The sequence below is a fragment of the Myxocyprinus asiaticus genome, chromosome 49 (assembly GCF_019703515.2).
Source record: "Myxocyprinus asiaticus isolate MX2 ecotype Aquarium Trade chromosome 49, UBuf_Myxa_2, whole genome shotgun sequence".
In the NCBI taxonomy this organism is placed as follows: Eukaryota; Metazoa; Chordata; class Actinopteri; order Cypriniformes; family Catostomidae; genus Myxocyprinus; species Myxocyprinus asiaticus.
In genome coordinates, this window is record NC_059392.1 from 14,709,547 (window position 1) to 14,729,935 (window position 20,389).

Consider the following 20,389-nt stretch of genomic DNA (forward strand, 5'->3'; position numbering starts at 1 on the left):
AAACAAGTTTGAAGCAATTCATGTAAAAATGAGAGTGCTATTCCAAAGTCTGTGAGAAGTGCCACACTTCCTGGTGCCAGTTGGTGGCACTATGACTGTGCCCCACAATAGTCACATCCATGTGATCAGCCACATAAATCTCAATTTTGATCTAAATCACACAATGCACGCCAAAGATATGAGCACTTCTGTTGGGCAGAACTAATACAAGCCAGTGGGAGATATGTGTGTCATGGTGAGAACAATGTCCTCACCAAAACTTGTGAATATCAGACAAACTCTGCTGCAACAACAGCGATAAACTCATTCGAAATGTTAGGGGGCACTATGGAGTCCACTGGCCACACTCAACACAATTGACAAAAGAATGATAAAATCATGCCAAACTTTGATGGGTGTGCCAAGTTTCAATAGTTTTGAAAAATGTAATAAGCATTTACGAACCAGGGGGCTCTGTGGAACTGATGAGGCATGTCTTTGCTGAATCGTAAGCCCCTCAAAACACAGTGGGAAAATGTGAAAATCCCACATTGCATCCAACATGGATGACTTCCTGTTAGGCATAGTCAAATACAACCAAGTGAACTTTGTCTAACATGATGAGAGCAGTAACCATACCAAATCTTGTGCACATCTGAGCAACTTCATCCCAACCATTGCCTGCATTTGGAGGTGCTGTAGAGCTCCTCGACCACACCCAAGCCTAAACACTACATAACTTTTTGATTTTACACAGGACTGATGTGTGTGCCAAGTTTCTTGAGTTTTCAAGCATGATGAATGCCTTATAAATGGGTGAATGTGTTAAAAAGAAAAATAATTGTGAAAAAAACATTCCAAAAACAATAGGGCTTTAGCACCAACGGTGCAGGCCTCTCAGCCTGCACCTTCGGTGCTCGGGCCCTAATTACCCACAAAACATTGACAGAATTTACTGTGCCTCTCTGGTTATATCATGCATATAGGCTCAAACCATTTCAGCCAATTCTGAAAGTGTATAGCCAACATGTTTCTCGTGATATTTTCTGTGAAATAGCAAGATTCAGCAATTATTTCTGAAAGGCCTATAGTTTTTCTTCAAATCTACATACCACTGAACTTCACTCTAATTTAACTGATGTGGGGCAGTATCCCCACTTTGCATTTTGAGCACAATTTGAAACTGTAGCGCACCAGAGTTTTTTTGATTCCTCATTGTCTGTAGTGCAGTAATAGTAATCCTTATCATTGTATTTAGCAGGCTCAGGTGTGGCTGTAACATCGCATGGAGCAGGCTCAGGCGTGACTGTGATGTCGCATGGAGCAGGCTCAGGCGTGGTTGTGACGTGGCATGGTGCAGGCTCAGGCGTGGCTGTGACGTGGCAAGGAGCAGGCTCAGGTGTGGCTGTGACGTGACATGGAGCAGGCTCAAGCATTGGGACAAAAGATGGTGCTAGCTCAGCGACCATGACGAGGAACGCTGGCTCGGCGGCCATGCTGTGGAATGCTGGCTCGGCATCCACCTCCCCCACAGTGAATGTGGAACCAATAATCTGTAGGGTGATGTCGATATATTGAGCCAGGCTGTGAGTACTCTGACCGCCTGGCATCAGAAAAGAGATGGGCTCATTCAGTCCAAATCCGAAACAGACTTTGAGGGTCACCTCATTAAAATCCACCTGGCATGCTAGAGCGCAGAAGTCCTCCACATAGTACTCCAGGGTATGATTCCCCTGACGTAGGCGGAGGAGCTGAATTGCTGGGGTCATTTGCGGTCAAGTATTCTGTAACATTGTTTCTGCTGATGGCAATTATGATGACGATGAAATGAAGAACCCAAGTGCAAATTTATTAACAAAAGTGAGAACCAATAACACTAACTATAAACATGAAAAATAAACATTAACTTCACTTGACAAGATATAAACTTGACTTGGCTTGACTAAAACAACAAAGTTACATTCACATTCAATACTTGACAAAGGACAATGGAAAACATGAGGGTTTAAATAACAAACAGAACTCTAAACAAGATAATCAAACAATAAACCAATGAAAACAAGACACATGAACATGGTGGGAAAAAGGACATCACATGACTAGGGACACATGACATGAAACAGGAACTAAACTTTTCAAAATAAAAGATATGAAAAAAATGAATTAACAAAATACACGACTGCTGGATTTTAGCACTGGCACACAACAGGCCAATGTCTGATTCAAGTCCAGAGGTACAATAACAATTACACACAAAACATGGACAGAATTTACTGTGCCTCTCTGGTGATATCATGCATTTAGGCACAAACCATTTCAGGCAATTCTGAAAGTGTATAGCCAATGTGTTTCACATGATTTGTTCTGTGAAATACCAAGATTCAGAAATTCATTCTGAAAGGCCTATATTTTCACTTTCATTCTACACACCACTGAACTTCATAATGTAGTACCTTTGTGTATTTATCTTTAACATGTAAAAATGAACAGAAATGGCTATAAATGATTCCATGTTGATTATCTACCTGTAAAAGGGCAGTTACCCCACTTGTTGTCTTTGGCATAATCACTGGTTGTGGAACACCAGGGAATGTGGTTGTTACTGATTGTTGTGCATTCGAAGTACATCTGCTTGTCAAAGGAAAAGGGGAAGACACACTCTTTTCCAGGATCATTACCGCCTACCGTGACAATGCCTATGCAAAAGAGTAGTGAAAATAAACAAAAGAAATATCTCAAAATCAAACTTTCTTCATGGTTCTGCCTTCCTTAAATCTCCAAATACTTTTCAGATTTGGAATCAAAGACAACATTTAGTAGAACACAGAATAAATGCTAAGCATGTGGAGGCTGAGAAGCACAGGAACCATGATGCAACACTGTAGAGGAAAATATAACTTCAAACATAAGCTCTCACTCCCAAGATTATGCATCAAACAACACCAGCATATACACAATCTGTATGTTTATTCTCATATACATTAATACATCTTTTTGATTGGTTTTTATCATGCCATGGCTGTTTTCCCAGCTTACACTGAGATGGAGCACCCTCCTTTTTTAGTCACATTCATTTTGCATAATTAAAACAATATACAAAGTATTCTGCAAAATGATCCATCTATTAAAGGAGACACACTAACTTACCTGATGTGGGGCAGTATCCCCACTTTGCGTCTTGAGCATAATTTGAAACTGTAGCGCACCAGAGTTTTTTTGATTCCTCATTGTCTGTAGTGCAGTAATAGTAATCCTTATTGTTGTATTTAAATGGAAATTTACAGGGTGCACCATTACTGTTTCCACCAGTGGTAGGAGGCCCTGTGTATAGGATATATACTTAATGTTAATGACAGAATGACTTGAAATGCTTTATTGAAAGTATTTTACAACTGTGGAAGCAATGGATAGAGATAACATTGCTTTTTTTGACCCAGTCAGTAAACTCATGTAATTTTGCATGCATGAACTGCTGGATTTTAGCACTGGCACACAACAGGCCAATGTCTGATTCAAGTCCAGAGGTACAATAACAATAACACACAAAACATGGACAGAATTTACTGTGTCTCTCTGGTGATATCATGCATTTAGGCACAAACCATTTTAGTCAATTCTGAAGGTGTATAGCCAATGTGTTTCACATGATTTGTTCTGTGAAATACCAAGATTCAGAAATTCATTCTGAAAGGCCTATAGTTTTACTTTCATTCTGCATACCACTGAACTTCGTAATGTAGAACCTTTGTGTATTTACCTTTAACATGCAACAATGTACAGAAATGGCTGTAAATTCCTATTAATGATTCCATGTTGATTATCTACCTGTAAAAGGGCAGTTACCCCACTTGTTGTCTTTGGGATAATCACTGGTTGTGGCACACCAGGGAATGTGGTTGTTATTGATTGTTGTGCATTCGTAGTACATCTGCTTGTCATAGGAAAAGGGGAAGACACACACTTTTCCAGGATCATTACCGCCTACCGTGACAATGCCTATGCAAAAGAGTAGTGAAAATAAACAAAAGAAATATCTCAAAATCAAACTTTCTTCATGGTTCTGCCTTCCTTAAATCTCCAAATACTTTTCAGATTTGGAATCAAAGACAACATTTAGTAGATCACGGAATAAATGCTAAGCATGTGGAGGCTGAGAAGCACAGGAACCACGATACAACACTGCAGAGGAAAATATAACTTCAAACATAAGCTCTCACTCCTAGGATTATGCATCAAACAACACCAGCGTATACACAATCTGTATGTTTATTCTCATAAACAGTAATACATCTTTTTGATTGGTTTTGATGCACGCGCTTCCTGCCTCGTCCTCCACGTGATGCGTGACCTTACCAACGAGCTTACGTCATCCCTCTCATGAGTGTGCATCACAGACATGTACGGAAGTGAATATTTGTAATTAAAAAGTATATAAGTATTGTTTTGTTTCTAAAAATAATCAATCATTTGGGTTCAGAAGAACTTTATTTGTTGACTGGAGTCATGTGGATTATTTTGATGCACCCTAAATATGCATTTTGGACCATCAAAAATGGAGGACATTCACTTGCATTGTTTAAAGGAGGAGGCCTGAAATGAAATATTAAAAATCTAAAATTCTGTTTTGATGAAGAAAGAAACTTGGATACATCTTGGATGGCATGAGGGTGAGTTAATTATTACCAAATTTTCATTTTTGGGTGAACTATTCCTTTAATTCTCAAAGGCCTATAGTTTTACTTTCATTCTACACACCACTGAACTTCATAATGTAGTACCTTTGTGTATTTATCTTTAACATGTAAAAATGAACAGAAATGGCTATAAATGTTTCCATGTTGATTATCTACCTGTAAAAGGGCAGTTACCCCACTTGTTGTCTTTGGCAAAATCACTGGTTGTGGCACACCAGGGAATGTGGTTGTTATTGATTGTTGTGCATTCGAAGTACATCTGCTTGTCATAGGAAAAGGGGAAGACACACTCTTTTCCAGGATCATTACCGCCTACCGTGACAATGCCTATGCAAAAGAGTAGTGAAAATAAACAAAAGAAATATCTCAAAATCAAACTTTCTTCATGGTTCTGCCTTCCTTAAATCTCCAAATACTTTTCAGATTTGGAATCAAAGACAACATTTAGTAGAACACAGAATAAATGCTAAGCATGTGGAGGCTGAGAAGCACAGGAACCACGATGCAACACTGCAGAGGAAAATATAACTTCAAACATAAGCTCTCACTCCTAGGATTATGCATCAAACAACACCAGCATATACACAATCTGTATGTTTATTCTCATATCCATTAATACATCTTTTTGATTGGTTTTATCATGCCATGGCTGTTTTCCCAGCTTACACTGAGATGGAGCACCCTCCTTTTTTAGTCACATTCATTTTGCATAATTAAAACAATATACAAAGTATTCTGCAAAATGATCCATCTATTAAAGGAGACACACTAACTTACCTGATGTGGGGCAGTATCCCCACTTTGCGTCTTGAGCATAATTTGAAACTGTAGCGCACCAGAGTTTTTTTGATTCCTCATTGTCTGTAGTGCAGTAATAGTAATCCTTATCATTGTATTTAAAAGGAAATTTACAGGGTGCACCATTACTGTTTCCACCAGTGGTAGGAGGCCCTGTGTATAGGATATACTTCGTGTTAATGACAGAATGACTTGAAATGCTTTATTGAAAGTATTTTACAACTGTGGAAGCAACTGATAGAGATAACATTGCTTTTTTTGACCCAGTCAGTAAACTCATGTCATCTTGCATGCATGACCTGCTGGATTTTAGCACTGGCACACAACAAGCCAATGTCTGATTCAAGTCCAGAGGTACAATAACAATTACACACAAAACATGGACAGAATTTACTGTGCCTCTCTGGTGATATCATGCATTTAGGCACAAACCACTTCAGGCAATTCTGAAAGTGTATAGCCAATGTGTTTCACATGATTTGTTCTGTGAAATACCAAGATTCAGAAATTCATTCTGAAAGGCCTATAGTTTTACTTTCATTCTGCATACCACTGAACTTCAACATGTAGTACCTTTGTGTATTTACCTTTAACATGCAAAAATGTACAGAAATGGCTGTAAATGGCTATTAAAGATTCCATGTTGATTATTTACCTGTAAAAGGGCAATTACCCCACTTGTTGTCTTTGGGATAATCACTGGTTGTGGCACACCAGGGAATGTGGTTGTTATTGATTGTTGTGCATTCGAAGTACATCTGCTTGTCATAGGAAAAGGGGAAGACACACACTTTTCCAGGATCATTACCGCCTACCGTGACAATGCCTATGCAAAAGAGTAGTGAAAATAAACAAAGGAAATATCTCAAAATCAAACTTTCTTCATGGTTCTGCCTTCCTTAAATCTCCAAATACTTTTCAGATTTGGAATCAAAGACAACATTTAGTAGAACACAGAATAAATGCTAAGCATGTGGAGGCTGAGAAGCACAGGAACCACGATGCAACACTGCAGAGGAAAATATAACTTCAAACATAAGCTCTCACTCCTAGGTTTATGCATCAAACAACACCAGTATATACACAATCTGTATGTTTATTCTCATATACAGTAATACATCTTTTTGATTGGTTTTGATGCACGCGCTTCCTGCCTCATCCTCCACGTGATGCGTGACCTTACCAACGAGCTTACGTCATCCCTCTCATGAGTGTGCATCACAGACATGTACGGAAGTGAACATTTGTAGTTAAAAAGTACATAAGTATTGTTTTGTTTCTAAAAATAATCAATCATTTGGGTTCAGAAGAACTTTATTTGTTGACTGGAGTCATGTGGATTATTTTGATGCACCCTAAATATGCATTTTGGACCATCAAAAATGGAGGACATTCATTTGCATTGTTTAAAGGAGGAGGCCTGAAATGAAATATTAAAAATCTTAAATTCTGTTTTGATGAAGAAAGAGACTTGGACACATCTTGGATGGCCTGAGGGTCAGTAAATTATAAGCAGCTTTTCATTTTTGGGTGAACTATTAATTTAATTCTGAAAGGCCTATAGTTTTACTTTCATTCTACACACCACTGAACTTCATAATGTATTACCTTTGTGTATTTATCTTTAACATGTAAAAATGAACAGAAATGGCTATAAATGATTCCATGTTGATTATCTACCTGTAAAAGGGCAGTTACCCCACTTGTTGTCTTTGGCATAATCACTGGTTGTGGCACACCAGGGAATGTGGTTGTTACTGATTGTTGTGCATTCGAAGTACATCTGCTTGTCAAAGGAAAAGGGGAAGACACACTCTTTTCCAGGATCATTACCGCCTACCGTGACAATGCCTATGCAAAAAGAGTAGTGAAAATAAACAAAAGAAATATCTCAAAATCAAACTTTCTTCATGGTTCTGCCTTCCTTAAATCTCCAAATACTTTTCAGATTTAGAATCAAAGACAACATTTAGTAGAACACAGAATAAATGCTAAGCATGTGGAGGCTGAGAAGCACAGGAACCATGATGCAACACTGTAGAGGAAAATATAACTTCAAACATAAGCTCTCACTCCCAGGATTATGCATCAAACAACACCAGCATATTCACAATCTGTATGTTTATTCTCATATACATTAATACATCTTTTTGATTGGTTTTTATCATGCCATGGCTGTTTTCCCAGCTTACACTGAGATGGAGCACCCTCCTTTTTTAGTCACATTCATTTTGCATAATTAAAACAATATACAAAGTATTCTGCAAAATGATCCATCTATTAAAGTAGACACACTAACTTACCTGATGTGGGGCAGTATCCCCACTTTGCGTCTTGAGCATAATTTGAAACTGTAGCGCACCAGAGTTTTTTTGATTCCTCATTGTCTGTAGTGCAGTAATAGTAATCCTTATTGTTGTATTTAAATGGAAATTTACAGGGTGCACCATTACTGTTTCCACCAGTGGTAGGAGGCCCTGCGTATAGGATATATACTTAATGTTAATGACAGAATGACTTGAAATGCTTTATTGAAACTATTTTACAACTGTGGAAGCAACGGATATAGATAACATTGCTTTTTTTGACCCAGTCAGTAAACTCATGTAATTTTGCATGCATGAACTGCTGGATTTTAGCACTGGCACACAACAGGCCAATGTCTGATTCAAGTCCAGAGGTACAATAACAATAACACACAAAACATGGACAGAATTTACTGTGTCTCTCTGGTGATATCATGCATTTAGGCACAAACCATTTTAGTCAATTCTGAAGGTGTATAGCCAATGTGTTTCACATGATTTGTTCTGTGAAATACCAAGACTCAGAAATTCATTCTGAAAGGCCTATAGTTTTACTTTCATTCTGCATACCACTGAACTTCATAATGTAGAACCTTTGTGTATTTACCTTTAACATGCAACAATGTACAGAAATGGCTGTAAATTCCTATTAATGATTCCATGTTGATTATCTACCTGTAAAAGGGCAATTACCCCACTTGTTGTCTTTGGGATAATCACTGGTTGTGGCACACCAGGGAATGTGGTTGTTATTGATTGTTGTGCATTCGAAGTACATCTGCTTGTCATAGGAAAAGGGGAAGACACACACTTTTCCAGGATCATTACCGCCTACCGTGACAATGCCTATGCAAAAGAGTAGTGAAAATAAACAAAAGAAATATCTCAAAATCAAACTTTCTTCATGGTTCTGACTTCCTTAAATCTCCAAATACTTTTCAGATTTGGAATCAAAGACAACATTTAGTAGATCACGGAATAAATGCTAAGCATGTGGAGGCTGAGAAGCACAGGAACCACGATACAACACTGCAGAGGAAAATATAACTTCAAACATAAGCTCTCACTCCTAGGATTATGCATCAAACAACACCAGCGTATACACAATCTGTATGTTTATTCTCATAAACAGTAATACATCTTTTTGATTGGTTTTGATGCACGCGCTTCCTGCCTCGTCCTCCACGTGATGCGTGACCTTACCAACGAGCTTACGTCATCCCTCTCATGAGTGTGCATCACAGACATGTACGGAAGTGAATATTTGTAATTAAAAAGTATATAAGTATTGTTTTGTTTCTAAAAATAATCAATCATTTGGGTTCAGAAGAACTTTATTTGTTGACTGGAGTCATGTGGATTATTTTGATGCACCCTAAATATGCATTTTGGACCATCAAAAATGGAGGACATTCACTTGCATTGTTTAAAGGAGGAGGCCTGAAATGAAATATTAAAAATCTAAAATTCTGTTTTGATGAAGAAAGAAACTTGGATACATCTTGGATGGCATGAGGGTGAGTTAATTATTACCAAATTTTCATTTTTGGGTGAACTATTCCTTTAATTCTCAAAGGCCTATAGTTTTACTTTCATTCTACACACCACTGAACTTCATAATGTAGTACCTTTGTGTATTTATCTTTAACATGTAAAAATGAACAGAAATGGCTATAAATGTTTCCATGTTGATTATCTACCTGTAAAAGGGCAGTTACCCCACTTGTTGTCTTTGGCAAAATCACTGGTTGTGGCACACCAGGGAATGTTGTTGTTATTGATTGTTGTGCATTCGAAGTACATCTGCTTGTCATAGGAAAAGGGGAAGACACACTCTTTTCCAGGATCATTACCGCCTACCGTGACAATGCCTATGCAAAAGAGTAGTGAAAATAAACAAAAGAAATATCTCAAAATCAAACTTTCTTCATGGTTCTGCCTTCCTTAAATCTCCAAATACTTTTCAGATTTGGAATCAAAGACAACATTTAGTAGAACACAGAATAAATGCTAAGCATGTGGAGGCTGAGAAGCACAGGAACCACGATGCAACACTGCAGAGGAAAATATAACTTCAAACATAAGCTCTCACTCCTAGGATTATGCATCAAACAACACCAGCATATACACAATCTGTATGTTTATTCTCATATACATTAATACATCTTTTTGATTGGTTTTATCATGCCATGGCTGTTTTCCCAGCTTACACTGAGATGGAGCACCCTCCTTTTTTAGTCACATTCATTTTGCATAATTAAAACAATATACAAAGTATTCTGCAAAATTATCCATCTATTAAAGGAGACACACTAACTTACCTGATGTGGGGCAGTATCCCCACTTTGCGTCTTGAGCATAATTTGAAACTGTAGCGCACCAGAGTTTTTTTGATTCCTCATTGTCTGTAGTGCAGTTATAGTAATCCTTATCATTGTATTTAAAAGGAAATTTACAGGGTGCACCATTACTGTTTCCACCAGTGGTAGGAGGCCCTGTGTATAGGATATATACTTCGTGTTAATGACAGAATGACTTGAAATGCTTTATTGAAAGTATTTTACAACTGTGGAAGCAACTGATAGAGATAACATTGCTTTTTTTGACCCAGTCAGTAAACTCATGTCATCTTGCATGCATGACCTGCTGGATTTTAGCACTGGCACACAACAAGCCAATGTCTGATTCAAGTCCAGAGGTACAATAACAATTACACACAAAACATGGACAGAATTTACTGTGCCTCTCTGCTGATATCATGCATTTAGGCACAAACCATTTCAGGCAATTCTGAAAGTGTATAGCCAATGTGTTTCACATGATTTGTTCTGTGAAATACCAAGATTCAGAAATTCATTCTGAAAGGCCTATAGTTTTACTTTCATTCTGCATACCACTGAACTTCAACATGTAGTACCTTTGTGTATTTACCTTTAACATGCAAAAATGTACAGAAATGGCTGTAAATGGCTATTAAAGATTCCATGTTGATTATTTACCTGTAAAAGGGCAATTACCCCACTTGTTGTCTTTGGGATAATCACTGGTTGTGGCACACCAGGGAATGTGGTTGTTATTGATTGTTGTGCATTCGAAGTACATCTGCTTGTCATAGGAAAAGGGGAAGACACACACTTTTCCAGGATCATTACCGCCTACCGTGACAATGCCTATGCAAAAGAGTAGTGAAAATAAACAAAGGAAATATCTCAAAATCAAACTTTCTTCATGGTTCTGCCTTCCTTAAATCTCCAAATACTTTTCAGATTTGGACTCAAAGACAACATTTAGTAGAACACAGAATAAATGCTAAGCATGTGGAGGCTGAGAAGCACAGGAACCACGATGCAACACTGCAGAGGAAAATATAACTTCAAACATAAGCTCTCACTCCTAGGTTTATGCATCAAACAACACCAGTATATACACAATCTGTATGTTTATTCTCATATACAGTAATACATCTTTTTGATTGGTTTTGATGCACGCGCTTCCTGCCTCGTCCTCCACGTGATGCGTGACCTTACCAACGAGCTTACGTCATCCCTCTCATGAGTGTGCATCACAGACATGTACGGAAGTGAACATTTGTAGTTAAAAAGTACATAAGTATTGTTTTGTTTCTAAAAATAATCAATCATTTGGGTTCAGAAGAACTTTATTTGTTGACTGGAGTCATGTGGATTATTTTGATGCACCCTAAATATGCATTTTGGACCATCAAAAATGGAGGACATTCATTTGCATTGTTTAAAGGAGGAGGCCTGAAATGAAATATTAAAAATCTTAAATTCTGTTTTGATGAAGAAAGAGACTTGGACACATCTTGGATGGCCTGAGGGTCAGTAAATTATAAGCAGCTTTTCATTTTTGGGTGAACTATTAATTTAATTCTCAAAGGCCTATAGTTTTACTTTCATTCTACACACCACTGAACTTCATAATGTATTACCTTTGTGTATTTATCTTTAACATGTAAAAATGAACAGAAATGGCTATAAATGATTCCATGTTGATTATCTACCTGTAAAAGGGCAATTACCCCACTTGTTGTCTTTGGCATAATCACTGGTTGTGGCACACCAGGGAATGTGGTTGTTACTGATTGTTGTGCATTCGAAGTACATCTGCTTGTCAAAGGAAAAGGGGAAGACACACTCTTTTCCAGGATCATTACCGCCTACCGTGACAATGCCTATGCAAAAAGAGTAGTGAAAATAAACAAAAGAAATATCTCAAAATCAAACTTTCTTCATGGTTCTGCCTTCCTTAAATCTCCAAATACTTTTCAGATTTAGAATCAAAGACAACATTTAGTAGAACACAGAATAAATGCTAAGCATGTGGAGGCTGAGAAGCACAGGAACCATGATGCAACACTGTAGAGGAAAATATAACTTCAAACATAAGCTCTCACTCCCAGGATTATTCATCAAACAACACCAGCATATACACAATCTGTATGTTTATTCTCATATACATTAATATATCTTTTTGATTGTTTTTTTTATCATGCCATGGCTGTTTTCCCAGCTTACACTGAGATGGAGCACCCTCCTTTTTTAGTCACATTCATTTTGCATAATTAAAACAATATACAAAGTATTCTGCAAAATGATCCATCTATTAAAGGAGACACACTAACTTACCTGATGTGGGGCAGTATCCCCACTTTGCGTCTTGAGCATAATTTGAAACTGTAGCGCACCAGAGTTTTTTTGATTCCTCATTGTCTGTAGTGCAGTAATAGTAATCCTTATTGTTGTATTTAAATGGAAATTTACAGGGTGCACCATTACTGTTTCCACCAGTGGTAGGAGGCCCTGTGTATAGGATATATACTTAATGTTAATGACAGAATGACTTGAAATGCTTTATTGAATGTATTTTACAACTGTGGAAGCAACGGATAGAGATAACATTGCTTTTTTTGACCCAGTCAGTAAACTCATGTAATTTTGCATGCATGAACTGCTGGATTTTAGCACTGGCACACAACAGGCCAATGTCTGATTCAAGTCCAGAGGTACAATAACAATAACACACAAAACATGGACAGAATTTACTGTGTCTCTCTTGTGATATCATGCATTTAGGCACAAACCATTTCAGGCAATTCTGAAAGTGTATAGCCAGTGTGTTTCACATGATTTGTTCTGTGAAATACCAAGATTCAGAAATTCATTCTGAAAGGCCTATAGTTTTACTTTCATTCTGCATACCACTGAACTTCAACATGTAGTACCTTTGTGTATTTACCTTTAACATGCAAAAATGTACAGAAATGGCTGTAAATGGCTATTAAAGATTCCATGTTGATTATTTACCTGTAAAAGGGCAATTACCCCACTTGTTGTCTTTGGGATAATCACTGGTTGTGGCACACCAGGGAATGTGGTTGTTATTGATTGTTGTGCATTCGAAGTACATCTGCTTGTCATAGGAAAAGGGGAAGACACACACTTTTCCAGGATCATTACCGCCTACCGTGACAATGCCTATGCAAAAGAGTAGTGAAAATAAACAAAAGAAATATCTCAAAATCAAACTTTCTTCATGGTTCTGCCTTACTTTTCAGATTTGGAATCAAAGACAACATTTAGTAGAACACGGAATTTTAGCACTGGCACAAAACAGACCAATGTATGATTCAAGTCCAGAGATATAATAACAACGAGGGGTCCCCCTGTCACAGTGGGATGTATGGCCCTCGCAAAATGTAGCCTGAGCAAACTGGCAAACGTGTGATATGTGTCCTGTGCAGGAGTCAGAACGCTTGTAATATCAACAAGAAATTAGAGATTCATCAAAAGAACTTGTAAAGCATGTTGATATAATTCCTGATCTATCCATTCGAAAAGAAAAAAGCAATCGATTTGAATCTAGTTTGAATGTCTTCTGTAGATCAAATTCTCTCAATCTACTTAGGTCTCTAAACTCCAAACAAAAAGATATTTTCTATCAAGTAAGACAGTGGTGCTTAGAGAAAGTTAGAGGTAAAAACCAGAGCCTTTCCATGTATTTGTTACTGGAGGTGCAGGAACAGGAAAGTCACATTTAATCAGAGCTATTCATTATGAAGCGACCAGATTATTATCCCAAACTGCAACAGCACCAAACAAAGTTTCTATTCTATTGACAGTACCTACTGGAATTGCTGCTTTCAACTTGGGGGCCAAGACCACCCATAATACATTTTAAATCAGGAAAAATAAATATAATGCGTGTGGTATTTAGTGACTTGCATATACTGATTATAGATGAAATTTCTATGGTAAACCACAGCCTACTAGCCTATGTCCATGGTAGGCTAAGACAAAAATCAGACAGGTGACTACTCTCCATTTGGTAAAGTTAGTATAATTGCTGTGGGAGATTTTTTTCCAATTGCCACCTGTGAGAGGGAAACCATTGTATTTCCAAAATGCTCCATTGTATTTGTGGAACAGCACATTTGCACTGTCAGAATTAACAATCATTGTTTGACAAAAAGACTCAGCTTTTGCGGAAGTACTGAATAGATTGCGTACATGTAGCAAGAGTTCCCCACTATCACTTTATGACTTAAATATGCTAAGAAGTAGGGAAACTGGGCAAACCACTTCCGCTTTACACATTTTCCCAACAAATATGTAAGTGGAAGAGCATAACAAAAAGATCACATCCATGTTATCAGCCCCCAATACCAAATATACATATCAATTTTGATCTATCTATCTATATTGTGGCAAGCAGGGCATGGCCGAGCAGCGTCAGGGCAGAGCGAGGCTGGAGAAATAAGTTTTAAATGATTTCCACCTGTTTGCACACCAGTCTTGTGTTCCAGGGAGGAGCGGCGGGAGTATTTAAGGAGAGAAGACAGCAGCAGATGGGGAGAGACAGATACACGGAGCTGTGTGTGACTGTGCCACAGTGACTGCTGAAAAAGTAAGGCTGTTGAGTGTTGTTGAATGTGTTTTTTATTGTGCAGGAAATCATGTTAAGGCAGAGGTCTGCAATATACACTAACGGACAAAAGATTTGAAACACTTGACTGAAATTTTTCTCATGATCTTAAAAATCTTTTGATCTGAAGGCGTATGCGTAAATGTTTGAAATTAGTTTTGTAGAAAAATATATAATTGTGCCACCATATTAATATATTTCATTATAAAACTACAATTTAATAAAAAATAAAAAATAAATGTTTTTGAAATTGATGACTTAGACCAAATAATAAAGAAAAGCAGCCAATAAGTGCCCAACATAGATGGGAACTCCTTCAATACTGTTGAAAAAGCATCCCAGGGTGATACCTCAAGAAGTTGGTTGAGAAAATGTCAAGAGTACATGTCTGCAAATTCTAGGCAAAGGGTGAGTACTCTGAAGATGCTAAAATATAACACAGTTTTGATTTATTTTTGAATTTGTTTAGTCACAACATAATTCCCATTGTTCCATTTATGTTATTCCATAGTTTTGATGACTTTACTATTATTCTAATATGTGGGAAAAAAAAGAAAAGAAAATATAATAAAGAATGAGTAAGTGTTACAAAACTTTTGACCGGTAGTGTGTGTGTATATATATATATACACACACACATATACAGTTGTGCTCAAAAGTTTGCATACCCTTGGAGAATTGGTAATACATGTACCATTTTTAAAGAAAACATGAGTGAGCAGGCATAACACATTTCTTTTATTTCTTATGAGATTCATATGCAACTGTAGGTTATAACAGAATGGCACAATCATAAAACAAAACATGGCAACAAAGAAAAAAATGAAATGACCTCTGTTCAAAAGTCTGCATACCCCTAGTTCTTAATACTGTGTATTGCCCCCTTTAGCATCAATGACAGTGTGCAGTCTTATATACATACATATACACACACACACAAACATTATATATATATATATATATATATATAGTTTCTTCATCTGTTCACGATCAACTTTTGCTGAAACAGCAAACACAGCCTCCCAAATGCTGTTCAAAGAGGTGTATTGTCTTCACTCACTGTAAATCTCACGTTTGAGAAGGCCCCACAAGTTCTCAATAGGATTTAAGTCAGGTGAGGAAGGGGGCCAAGTCATTATTTGTGCATCTTTGAGGCCCTTACTGGCTAGCCAAGCAGTGGAGTACTTGGATACATGTGAGGGAGCATTGTCCTGCATAAAGATCATGGCCTTCTTGAATGCGGAGGACTTCTTCCTGTACCACTGCTTGAATAAAGTAATTTCCAGAAACTGGCAGTAGGTTTGGGAGTTGAATTTCAGTCCATCTTCAACTCAGAAAGGTCCAACTACCTCATCCTTAATGATAGCAGCCCACGTCAGTACCCCTCCTCCACCTTGTTGGTGCCTGACTTGAAGTGGTGCCTTGTGCCCATTAGTGGTCCAGCCACGGGCCCATCCATCTGGTCCATCAATATCGCTTTTCCACCGGGGCCGGAGCTGGAGCCCAATCTCGAACCGGGCTGCGCTTTTCCACACAAAAAAACCCTGGGCCGGTGCCCAATTCCTGGAGCCGAACCAGCACTGAAACCTTGCTGGTCTTTTTTCGGAGTTGCGGTAAACATTAACGACTAGAGATTAAACATGTCGGCTCAACAGTGGTCAGCAGAAGAGACCAACTCTCTCTTTGCCATCTGGTCGACGAGAGAAATTCAAGACAAATTGGAAAGTAGCATCAGAAAAAAGCGCGTATATGAGATAGCAGGGTAAATGGCCACCTTAGGATTTAGCCGTTCCGCCGATCAAGTGGTCAACAAATAAAAAAAAAAATGTAAAAAGGAATACAGGGACCAAAAAACAGAGATGAACAGAAGCGGCAGTGGATGGAGCAAAATTATTAATTTTGACGTTATGGACTCCGTTCTGGGACATCGGCCGGCAAGTCAGTCAACCAGCGCATTAGATGAACAGAAAGATGACCTGGAGGAGGCAGAGACTGCCTCATCATATACACAGAGGAGCAGAAGAGCAGGTAATGGCATTGCTTCGCACAACAAACATTATCCAAAAATATGCCTATGTGTGTTATGACACTAGTTCCCTTTAAATTGTGTTCTAATTTGTTACTGTTCTCTTACACAGAAAAAAGTAAACGTGACAGTAACCAGGACCTGCTGGAATATTTTCAAGCTTTGCTAAAGACATCTTACATTTTTGCACTGAACACTTTGTTTATTTTTGTGCAGTTGTTCAATGTGTATGTGTGCTTGTTCAAAGAATTACACTTAAACCTTGTATTCACTTTTTAAATCAATATTTTTTGTTGTACATAGACATTTAATTTAATAAATCTGACTTTTAATACATTGTCTTGTTGTGTCTTCACATTATATCCAAAACTAGCTACCACAAATTAACATATAAAGAATATTGATTTGGTGAATAAATCTATCACCTCCAAAATGACTATTATGAATACCAATTAGTAAATTAAGAACATCCCTCATCCTGCCTGCTGAAATAGTGCAATGCAGCTCGCACATCATTTCCTTCTGGTTGCCCATGCTCAGGAACTGGTTGGACAGGGGGCTGTATGCTTAAATGCAGCGTAGACAGGTGATCCTCACTGAAACTGTCTCCATGTTCCTCACAGATACAGTATTATGAAGCACACAGCAGGTCAGTACCATCTTCTTTACCAGTTCCAGTTTGCAATCATTTCTCTTTAGGAGACAGCGCCATCATCCTTTCAGCCTCCTAAAGCTCATCTCCACTACAGACCTTGCACTGCTTAACCTGTAATTGTATGTCTATTGTTGGGGGTCAATCTGCCAGTTTCTAAAAAGGGTTACATTAGCCAGTTCTGCAGGGGGTAAGCAGGGTCTCCTATAAGGTAGTGTCCAACATCACAGGCAGCAATGTTCATCTTGTTTTGACTTAACAGATGTCCATCACTTAACCTCTCCCACAAGTGTGACTGCTTGAACACCCTCGTATCATGCACACTTCCAGGAAAGCCAATGCACAAATCCCAAAAACACCCTTTCCCATCCACTACTGCTTGCAAGACAATTGAATGCCATTCTATTCTATTGAAAAAATCCCGAGGATACTCTGTGGGTGCAATTATTGGGATGTGGCTTTCATCTATAGCACCAACACATTGTGGTACTCTCCATTGCTGTTCAAAAAAACTAGCCATTTCGACCAATTTTCTGGCATCTGGGAACTTGATGTGTACAGGAAGAAGTACCTTATTCACTGTGTTGCAAAAATCTTTCACACAGTTGAAAACAGTGGTTAGGCCTACCCCCAAAAGGTGACATATACTTCTGTATTCACTTCCAGTGGCCAACTTCCATAGGGCAATGGCTACTCATTTTCTCACAGGTACACACAAACGGTAATTGGTGCCTGTGCTTTCCAGAACACGACGGAGATGAAATGTAATCAAAAGACTCTCAGGAAACGCGAAAATTCTGAATAAACTGCGTCAGATTAAATCCAGGAATGATGGTATCCCACCAGTGGCGCGCTCGAGGATACACCCACACAACAGCCAAGCGTCTTGCCCTAATCTGCAGAGCTAGCTGTTAAAAAATAAACAATTGAAAAATAAATTAAATTAGTTTCAATGTGATTATTATTATTAGAGCGTACAACAATAGCTAATTTAGCTGAACTGAGCTACCTCGGGTAAACTCATCATAATGTTAGAGGTAAAATATATAAAATATTAATGTATACCGTGCCCGTTGTCGTGCCTTGCGAGAAGCTGCACCAACTCCTTGCAGACGAAGAGCCGAACGAACGAAAGTGAGGTCTGTAAAACGAAAAACAGACATTTGATATTTGCTGCGTACAGGGCCATGTTTGTGTTTGTTGCGTAACTTCCACATTGTTGATGACCTAGTGGGTTCAGCTCGCTTGTCAGTTGAAACGCGAGCCGGTTCTGAGCAAGTGCCACCCTCTGGCCAGCACCGGCTCCAGCTCCTCCACCAGCCCTGGTGGAAAAGCGATACAAGAGTCACTCTCATTTCATCGGTCCATAAAACCTTTGAAAAATCTGTCTTCAGGTATTTCTTTGCCCAATCTTGATGCTTCAACTTGTGAATCTTATTCAGTGGTGGTTGTGTTTCAGCCTTCATGACCTTGGCCATGTCTCTGAGCACTTGACACCTTGTACTTCTGGACACTCCAGGTAGGTTGCAGTTCTGGAATATGGTGGCACTGAAGGATAATGGTTCCTGGTGGCTTCACGTTTAATTATTCTCAAGTCTTTTGCAGTTCATTTGCGCCTTTTCTGCTCCATGCTTTATTTGCGCCCCAGTTGACTATTCACAACAAAACGTTTGATTGTCCGGTGGTCATGCATCGATAGTTTAGCTATTTCAAGAGTGTTGCATCCGTCTGAAAGGCATTTTACAAGTTTTTAATTTCAGTGCCAATTAAATCTCGTTTTTGGCCCATTTTACCTGAGGTAATGAAGCAGCCTAATAATTGTGCACACCTTGATATAAGGTGTTAGTCACTTTCACCACACCCTCCCTAATTACACTAATATATATCACCTGAAAAGGATTGAATCCAATAAGCATTCAAGTTTATATGGTTTGGAGTTGGAAAATTTGCATGGAAATAATGGTAAGATCAGAATACTCACTTGCCTAATAATTGTGTGTGTGTATGTATGTATGTGTGTGTATATATATATATATATATATATTATACACACACACAGTATTTTTTGTTTTATTGCTAACTGATTAATTTTACTTTTTGCTATAATTTAATATATTTATTGAAAAAACATGTAGATCTGAAGATTATATTGTAATGAAGTCAGTAACCATTTTTATATATCCCTAAAATTGCTTTAAATTAACAAATGTAATTCAATGCATTAGGCGTAAGTTGGTCTAGGTAGAGTTTATTTTGAGCAGAAGTCATTTAGCCTTGTAATTTTGTTGCAATTATGTGGCAATAGATCTCAGTTTCTTTTATTGTTGCATTTTTTTTTTCTTCTCTGTTCTCTTTCGAAATAAATGAAGTAAATTAACTTTTAATCTGCATTCATTATTCATACGCAACTGTTTAAATAGCCTTTTGTGGTGAGCAGGGCAGAGCGAGGCCGGGAAGATAAGTGGCGAATGACTTCCACCTGCGCGCCACACTTGCCTCGCGTTCCAGGAGAAGGAGAAGAGACAGCGGCAGACGGGAGAGAAGTGTACGAAACTTGTCCGCGTGTCTTTAGGATTTGACGCAGCTGGCTGAAATGCAGTGCAAGATACAATATAAATGAAATAAAAAAAAATAGTAAAAGTTAGTAAATAAAATTAATATAAATAAATTATAAATATAAAATAAATATAGCCTACACAACCAGTCCAAAGGACACTAAGTTGTTTCTCATAATCTTAAAACCTTTTGATCTAAAGGCTTATGGTCAAACGTTTGGGATTACTTCTATACTCAAAAATAAACTGGCCTAATTATAGATGTCTATACAAACCTTTTATTTGTTGTATTTTATTATTATTATTATTACTACATTAATATATATATATATATATATATATATAAAGAAAAGTAGCCAACAAGTGTCCAGCATATGAAATCATTCAAGACGGTTTAAAAAACTATCCCAGGACGCACCTGAAGTTGATTGAGA

General features: G+C 38.0%; 1 protein-coding gene across 10 annotated transcripts in view; it reads right to left on the bottom strand.

The window, feature by feature from the left end:
- LOC127438245 (uncharacterized) overlaps positions 1-20,389 on the bottom strand; it is a 215,938-nt gene that overhangs the window by 187,547 nt on the left and 8,002 nt on the right. For all 10 annotated transcript variants that reach the window (XM_051693689.1, XM_051693686.1, XM_051693681.1 and 7 more), the window contains exons 2-16: positions 13,105-13,275; positions 12,427-12,600; positions 11,802-11,972; positions 10,777-10,947; positions 10,099-10,272; positions 9,478-9,648; positions 8,453-8,623; positions 7,775-7,948; positions 7,152-7,322; positions 6,127-6,297; positions 5,451-5,624; positions 4,830-5,000; positions 3,805-3,975; positions 3,127-3,300; positions 2,505-2,675 (exon numbers count right to left, since the gene is read on the bottom strand). In XM_051693689.1, the coding sequence (XP_051549649.1) occupies positions 2,505-2,675; positions 3,127-3,300; positions 3,805-3,975; positions 4,830-5,000; positions 5,451-5,624; positions 6,127-6,297; positions 7,152-7,322; positions 7,775-7,948; positions 8,453-8,623; positions 9,478-9,648; positions 10,099-10,272; positions 10,777-10,947; positions 11,802-11,972; positions 12,427-12,600; positions 13,105-13,275 (2,580 nt within the window). The remainder of the gene's footprint in view (positions 1-2,504; positions 2,676-3,126; positions 3,301-3,804; positions 3,976-4,829; positions 5,001-5,450; positions 5,625-6,126; positions 6,298-7,151; positions 7,323-7,774; positions 7,949-8,452; positions 8,624-9,477; positions 9,649-10,098; positions 10,273-10,776; positions 10,948-11,801; positions 11,973-12,426; positions 12,601-13,104; positions 13,276-20,389) is intronic.